Below are 8,572 nucleotides of genomic sequence, written 5' to 3' on the forward strand. Positions count from 1 at the left end.
TTTAGTGTTACATTTTGAATTTTTTTGTTCATTTTTAATCAATCGTAACTTTTTTTAGGTTTACTTTATAGCGAGATTTTAAGATGCAAAAGTATCGAGGAAATGGAACCTTAATTGTCAAACTTGTTGAAAAAATAAATAATTCGTAAAAAAGTTTATTTAAATAGTAATTTTTAACATAATTAATAAAATATTCAATAAAAAACATTCCAGACGAATAGACACTAGAAAGCTACTTCTAACAAAAGTAACTGACAACTAGTAATCTTTATTTGTATGATTATTGTTTTTGTTTTTCTTTCCTCTAAATATAAGTTGAAAGGGGTTGAGAATATTGTGACCTTTATTTGATATTTGTGAATTGTGACGTAGTTTGACTCAAATATTGTAAGGTAGGATTTTAACTTGTATCCTCTAGAAAAGGATTTTACTTGAATTGAACAAAAAAAAAAAGAGTTCAAAACATCAATTCTTTGATCTCTTTTCAAGGTACCATTTTACTTATGTGCTGTGGACCATTTTCTTCAATTTTATGGAGGTTTTTGTCCAAGTATTAGTTAGTTTTATGTGGGTTGTTTTGCTGCAGCTTAAACCAAGTTTGAGCTACTATGCAAAAGATCCACAGGCTGCTGCAAATTCATTAACTTCTCTTCTTGACAAGGCAGAAAGTGTTGTTCCGCTAGATTTACGATCAAAGACTGCTGTGAGAGTTGGGGTAGGTATTACGTTCATGCGTTATGCATTCTAAGCCTTTTAATTTGCTGAACAATGGGGCTATCTGTGTAGGCAACTGCTGGTCTGAGGGCATTAGGAGGCGAGGCATTTGATAAAATTTGTAATCGGTAATTTTATTTTCGGATACATGTTTGTTATGGCCACAGCATTTACTTTACCATTTCCTCAAGCTAGTGCAATTTAAATATGTATTTAGGTTAGGGAACTTTTGAAAAGTAGAAGCACCCTTAAATCCAAGGCAAATGGGGTCAAAATTCTGGACGGCTCTCAAGAAGGTTCTTATGAGTGGGTATGATATGCTGAATTTTCTTGTACTTTTATACTTTGCTTTTACTTTGCATACTGTAACTGGGGTTAGAGTATCTTGGCGTCCCTATATTATAGCTAAAATGCAATTTAATCCTTGTATTATAGAACCGAGTAATTTAATCTTTAAACATTTGATATAGGCGCAAACAAGTAAAATTGATAACAATATTGATGTAAAATTATTTAAATGCTGATGTGGACTTTTCTTCTCAAATCTTACATAGTACATGAGTTGTACATGAGTTTAAATCCGACAATATGTATGTTCTTAATTGAAAAAATGTTGCTACTTCAGTTCCATCTAGAGATCAATATTTTTGTCAGATTTCGGGGGTCTATGCTAGCTTTTAGATGGTTTCCCGTTAACATTGCTATCAATTTTACTTATTTCTCCAATGTCAAACATAAAAAGATTGAAGAACTCAATTCTGTAATATAGTGGATTAAATTGTACTTTTGACTAAGTACAAGGACTGCTTGATATTTTAATCTTATAACTGGTCAACATGATCAGTCTTGCTTGAGATGCTTTCATGGTGGTGCCAGAGCCAATTGGAGAAATCCGAGGGGTTTCTCTAGGGTAACTTAGGGAAACTAGAATAAAGTATTTACGTGCTGTTAGGGCTAGGATCCGTTGTAATTTTTCCTACTGATGGAGCCAATGGACCTAATTTGGACTTTCTTAACCTCCATCTTCTTTTATAGGTGACAATAAATTACCTACTAGGGAATTTGGGAAGGACATATCAAGACACAGTTGGCATAGTTGATCTTGGTGGTGGATCTGTTCAAATGGCGTATGCCATCTCCAAGAATGCTGCTTCAAGAGCTCCAAGTTTACCAGCTGGACAGGACAATTATGTAAATGAAATGTATCTCAAGGGATCAAAATATTACCTCTATGTACACAGGTACCCTCCATTTTAACAAAATAGGATTCTATTAATGATTTGAAATTGAATATAAAGAGAAATCTTAATGGCTTGTGATTCCTTAAGCAGTCTTATCAGACAGGTCTTTATTCAGTCATTTGTATAATCTTTATATTTTAGTTATATACTTATGGCTTTCTTGTGTACAGTTATTTGCACTATGGCTTACTGGTAGCTCGAGCAGAAATTTTGAAGGCCACTGAAGATTCTGGCAACCCTTGCATCTTGGAGGGTTTTGATGGTATGTTTGAATTTCTTTGGTTGCAACCAACACTATAAAGTGCTGCTTTTTTTAAATATATATATGTGTGTGTGTGTATTTGGGCTGCAAATGGCAGGCACGATTTATGAATTCAGTAACTAAGTTTATAGCTACGACGACTGAAAATGTGGTAATTGTCTGTATTTGCTTCCTACGGCTAACTGTATTCATCTCTCTATTCTGAAACTTTGAATGCACTGAATAATGGAATAGTTCGAATATTACCGGATTTTTAAGAGAAATTAATGTTTCTTTAACAATTATATTTGTTTGTTTGTTTTCATTTAATAGAAATTAATGCTTTGGATTTAGTCTAAAATCTTTCATTTCACCTTTTCCCACACTGTTGCTTAAATTTACTGCTGCAGCCTTGAGAAATCCCCAATCCCATCTCCATCACTCTCCATGCATTAATTCCTATAGCAATATCAAGGGTGGCAAGTTTAATTGACACATGACTTCTTTTGAACTGTTTGTTTTTCAGGTTGACCAGCTAATTGGAAAAGATCATCCTTTCAAACGCAGTATTATTATTTTGATCAAGGCCTGGTGCTATTACGAGAACCGGATCCTTGGTGCACACCATGGCTTGATTTCTACATATGCATTAGAAACAATGATTTTATATATCATTAATGTCTTTCATTCATCCTTATTTTGTTCTATTTGTATTTTGTTAGATTTCTGGTGTAGTATGATAAGTGTGGTATTTTGTTTGGCGGGATGTATTTATATCATAGATTATTCTTCTTCTCAATATTTTGATAATGAATTTTAATTTTTTTATATTTTTTAGGACTTTTACAATATTTTATAATATTTTATTTTTTTTAATTTTTATGACATTTAGCGGCGTTTTTCGAAAAAGCGCCGCCAAAGGTCCTGACCTTTGGCGGCGTTTGTGGGAAAAGCGCCGCTAAAGGTCATGGCCTTTGGCGGCGTTTGTGATAAAAGCGCCGCTAAAGGTCATGGCCTTTAGCGGCGTTTGTGGGAAAAGCGCCGCTAAAGGTCAGGACCTTTAGCGGCGTTGTTTTCAAATAAACGCCACAAAATTTAGCGGCGCCATCTATAGCGACGTTTTTTGCGGCGCTTGCAAAAACACCGCTAATAATTTTAATGGCACTTAAAAGCGCCGCTAAAGGCCTAAAAAACGCCGCTAAAAGTCAGTTTTGCTGTAGTGGTGTCTCATTAAAATCTTATTAGGAAAAATCCTATAGGATAAAAACCTAATGAAAAAAAAAGAGTGAACAATCTCCTATTACAAGCTATCTTGTTAAAAATTTTACCAGGAAAACCTAGTGGGACAAATCATTGGTTAAAAGAAAACAGTACATCGTGTTTTAGACTCCCCCTAATTGAAACATCACATTACATCTTTAAGAATTGACGCATTCAATCTTGTATACTAGTCTTTCAAACGTTGAGATTGACAATGCCTTTAATGTAACCACCCTTCAATTGAGCTATACATTTATTATCTTCGTATAAGATAGTTGGCATCTTTTACTGTAAAGGAAAATTACATATCTTCCAGATATATTGGGTCAATAACCTTAGCTATACACATTTTCGGCTTGCCTCATACATTGCAATTATTTTTGTATGATTTGAAGAGGTGGCATTTAATGTCTGCTTTATTTAACACGGTGATATGGAAGTACCTCCACATGTAAATAAATATATTGTTTGAGATCGAACTTTATGTGGATCCGGTAAATATCCAGCATCAACATAGCCGGCTAATAAGGATTTTGAATTATTTGAATAAAATAATCTAATATTAATGGTCCTTTTGAGATATCCGAATACATGTTTAATTATATTCCAAAGTTTATGTGTTAGAGAATAACTAAATCTTGCTAAAATGTTTACAATGAAAGTTATATTAGGCCTTATGTTGTTTGCAAGATATTTCAATGCCCCTATGACACTTAGATATGGTACTTCAAGACCAAAAAACTTTTCATCATTCTTGCAATGACTAAATTAATCTTTATTCACATCCAATGATAATACAACTATCGGGATGCTCAATGGATGTACATAATACATGTAAATTTTCTTTAAGATCTTTTTGTATAAGTTCACTGATGGACATGAATTCCATCATTTAAATGCTCGATCTGCAGGATAAAACAAAAAAAATCCAAGATATTTCATCTCGATTTTTTTCTTTAAACAATTTACTACACTTTGAAACTCTTCAGGAGTTCCAATAATATTTAGATCATCAACATAAACAGAAATGACCACAAAATTTGATCCAAACCTTTTTATAAAGACATATGGAAAAATTGGATCGTTTTTATCGAATAATTTTTCTAAAGAACTCTATATCCTTCAGGGATTTTAAATCCTTAATGATTTTTATATAAATTTTACTATTAAGTGAGCCATACAAATAGGTTGCAACAACACCAATCCATCAGACTAATAAGATATCTAAATGTGATTGCATCCACTAAATGAGAGTATGTCTCTTACTAATTAATGTCGGGCATTTAAGAAAATCCTTATGCTACAAATTGTGTTTTATTTCTTACGACTTCATTTTTCTCATTTTTTTCACATAAATATCTATTTATATCCTACCGGATTTACATCTTTAGGTTTTGATGTTTAGAAAATTCAATTCTGCTTGAATTGTGTCTTTCCATTTTAGTCAATCTTTTCTATTTTTACATTCCTCAAAAGATTTAGCCTCAGGATTCTTATTTTCTTTTGTTGTTTCAATGGCAACATTATAAGCAAAATTATTGTCGACAACTATATTTTTCAATTCCATCTTTTTCTCGCATTGACATAACTTTTCGAGATCTCTTTATTTTCATCATTTCATTTTCACTTTCAGGTACCTAAATCTTTTCTTGTGTTTCATAATTAGTTATGTCATGGGTCTCTTTAGGAACCCTCGCTTCTCCTATATTACCATCTCATAAGTAATGGTTTATCTATTAGTTGAAGGCGTTTAATAAATGTTCAGCTAAACTATTTTATGTGTGAACATGAGCTACTGATCTTTCACTGCTCATTTCTTTGTATTAACAATTTGCCTTATTGGGACATTAATTAATATTGGAGTATTTTTAGTTGGTATGAGAGATTTTGTAATTCTTTTTAGGTCAATATATGAATCTGACAATTGGTGTAATGGCCTAAATTCAAGGTTATCGGAACAATGGTTTCGTAACCATATTTAAAGAGAAATTTATTTCAATATTTTTGCTTAAAAATTGATATGATAGGAAAATCTTATGAAAATATTGATAGGAAAATTTTATCGATTTAGTGATTAGTTAGAAAAAGAAATTATTGAATAAATTGGGTAAAATAAGGTATCGGGACCTCTATCTCGTAAAACCGAGTTGAAAATAATTTATAAATATTTATGAAATGTTATTAATGTGGTATTAAAATTTCGTTAGGAAATTTTAATGCTTGGGTAGTCAATTAAATGAAAAGGACTAAATTGTAATAGGTGTAAAAGTTGCTAGAGTGATTAAATAGCTTAAGAGTCTAATGAGAAAGGATTTAAAAGGCAATTAGACCCAAAAGTTATTTGGGCTGGACGGCAAGGGTATGAAATCAGCAGAAAAATTGATAAATTAAGGGTAAAATTGGAATATTGCAAAATTAACTAAATAAAACTAGGACTAAATAGGAAATATCTAGATTTCTCTTCATTTCTCTTCAATTCCAGCAGCTAAAAACGCCATAGGAGGGTTCTCTAAGCTGGTATTTCATAATTTTTGCACCAAATCCAAAAGATTCAAATACGAAGCTAGATCGAGGAAAGGAAAAAGTTCGGGATTAGTAGATTTTTACTGTTTACAAACAAGTATCAAGGTAAGTTCGTGTAACTTGAATTATATTCTTAAATGCTTGAGATTGTATGTTGTTGATGTGAATATGATTTGAGTGTTCATTGTATGAAAATTAATGAAACATTGATATATTTGATAAAATGGGAAGAAATCCCGGTTGAATGAAAGGAAAATTCGATGGATCTCTGAAAAGGAATTGACGGTAAAAAGGATCTAGCCCGGGCGGGTGATCCTATCCTGATATAGCCCTCCCGAAGAATATGTGTAAAATGGATTTAGCCCGGACGGATAATCCGAATTAGGGTCTGAATTTAGCCTGGACTGGTAATTTAGATCCAAGCTCATTAGAGTAATTGTCGTTGCAGGGGATTTAGCCTGGACTGGTAATCCCGACAATACTCTATGAGTTTATATTGCAGGGATTCAGCCTGGACTGGTAATCCCGCTGCAAGGTTTAGGTTCGCGGGAGTGTGCTCTCTGAAATGGAAATGTGCGCACATGAATATGAATTGACGGACCCGGAATTGTACAATAAATGTGTACCTCTAAAAATCCATCGAAAATTCTAAGAAATTCAACGGGATAAATATGGAAAAATAACAAGGAAATGGAAATCATGGTATTGACGAGCTCATCAATCATAGTATATATTATTGGTACATGGAAATTATTGTACTAACTTGAATGTTGAGTTTGTGCATATTAGGGTAATAATGCATTGAATGGATATATGGATGTTTATGGTATTGTATTGAAAATATTAGGTAAGTATCATTCTTGTTACATGAGCTTACTAAGCACGAAGTGCTTACCCCGTTTCCTTTTCCCTGTTTTGTAGTGTTAAGAGCTCGGAGGTCGAATTTGGTCGGAGACACATCACACTGTCAACCTCAGGATTTCGGTATATAAAGAAACTTTATTTGGCTAACAAAGTAATGTTAACGTGAAATGAATGTAAAGTTAGCCATTAGTATCGTTAACAAACCTGGTTTTAGATATGTGATGACGTTATCTTATAAATATGCATGAATTTATCTTGAAAATATGTGAATTGATTTGGTTGATGTGGATTGGTCTCGATTTAATATTGCAGGGGAGGTTAGATATTTATAAAGGGCTATATTGAATATAAAAAAAATTAATTCATAAATTCCGGTAATGCCTCGTACCCTATTCCGGCAATGAATACGGGTAGGGTATTACAATTGGTTTGTAAATGAATATTATCTATTGAACTTCTAGTTCACATTGCTTTGTTCAAGGATCTTAGACAATGATAATTTATTCAAGTACTTATTCATTTAGCTGTTATTCTCTCCCTAATGTTGGGAATTGTAATGCCCCGTACCCAAGACCGTTGCCGGATTCGAACAAGAGGTTTAACGGACTTAATTCATTACTTAAACAGCTCATACAATTCATTTTAAAATTTCCAGACAAGCTGGCTAACTGCATCACAGTCGCTTTAAAAATCATATCTCGAGTTCCGAAACTTGAAATCCAATTCCGTAATTTTTCCTGAAACTAGACTCATATATATATCTACTAATTTTTTTCTAGAATTTTTTGTTTGGTAAATTAGTACAGTTATTAGTTAAAGTCTCCCCTATTTCAGGGTTCGACTACTCTAACTCTGTGTATTACGAATCAGATATCTCCTGTACAGAGCTTCAATGACTATGCTGTTTGTCTCTAATAAACTAGACTCAGTAAGGAATCTGTACATATAAGAATTACTTTTAATTATCTTTGTAAAATTTATGGTGAATTTCCAAAGTCAGAACAGGGGATCCAGAAATCGCTCTGGCCCTGTTCACAAAATTTAGACATCTCATAAAATATAACTCATATGCCTGTTTTGTTCCATCCATATGAAAATAGACTCATAATCTTCAATTCCATTATTATTCATCATATAATTGTATCTATACTATTTTTAGTGATTTTCAAACTCACGTCACTGCTGCTGTCTGAATCTATTTATGGTAAATTTACCTATTTCATGGTCCCATGGATTAGCTAGCAATTTAGCATACATAACACCAAATATGATCATGATTAGCCATTCAATGGCTAATCATACAAGCATTTCATACCACTCAATAACCATATCATAAGACATATACACAAAATTATAATGCTATACATGCCATACTCAAAATATACAAGCCATTATGCAAGATGGTATACGGATAGTGTGAGCGTGCCTCCGACCGTTTCCGATTCCGAGCTGGCTGTCAACACTACAGGATGAAAGGGAAAGCATAATGCTATAAGTTCACATCAAATAGCAGTAATAACTATATAAGCAAATAAACATCATTTGCATAATCATCACCGAGCATCATACATTTATTTCATCTTACCATATTGTTGTTATATCGAGTTTCAACCCGAGGGTTAAGTACATACCTGTTCAAATATCCATTTCACGACACTTACCAATACGTCCCTTTCATCTTGAGTATTCTCATTAGTAGAATTACCCGTTGAACCATCGGAATATAAGG

General features: G+C 32.9%; 1 protein-coding gene across 2 annotated transcripts; it reads left to right on the forward strand.

Annotated features, from left to right (window-relative positions):
• Positions 1–517: 517 nt before the first annotated feature.
• LOC107886234 (apyrase 2-like) lies at positions 518–3,023 on the forward strand. 2 transcript variants are annotated; one of them, XM_016810109.2, is made up of 5 exons: positions 518–715; positions 932–1,024; positions 1,750–1,955; positions 2,126–2,217; positions 2,723–3,023. In XM_016810109.2, the coding sequence occupies exons 1-5, from the start codon at positions 533–535 to the stop codon at positions 2,725–2,727; spliced, it is 579 nt and encodes a 192-aa protein (XP_016665598.1). In that variant the 5' UTR covers positions 518–532; the 3' UTR covers positions 2,728–3,023. The 2 variants fall into 2 exon arrangements, with proteins under 2 accessions (XP_016665598.1, XP_016665597.1); XM_016810108.2 differs by lacking the exon at positions 2,723–3,023 and having other exon boundaries at positions 2,126–2,390.
• Positions 3,024–8,572: the final 5,549 nt, after the last annotated feature.

The sequence above is a fragment of the Gossypium hirsutum genome, chromosome A03, assembly GCF_007990345.1.
Source record: "Gossypium hirsutum isolate 1008001.06 chromosome A03, Gossypium_hirsutum_v2.1, whole genome shotgun sequence".
In the NCBI taxonomy this organism is placed as follows: domain Eukaryota; kingdom Viridiplantae; phylum Streptophyta; class Magnoliopsida; order Malvales; family Malvaceae; genus Gossypium; species Gossypium hirsutum.

Coding starts and splice junctions, on each gene's coding strand:
- LOC107886234 (XM_016810108.2), top strand. CDS start 533: ATGGAGGTTTTTGTCCAAGTATTAGTTAGTTTTATGTGGGTTGTTTTG. Junction 716..931: donor AGACTGCTGTGAGAGTTGGG/GTAGGTATTACG, acceptor ATATGTATTTAG/GTTAGGGAACTTTTGAAAAG. Junction 1,956..2,125: donor TATTACCTCTATGTACACAG/GTACCCTCCATT, acceptor TCTTGTGTACAG/TTATTTGCACTATGGCTTAC.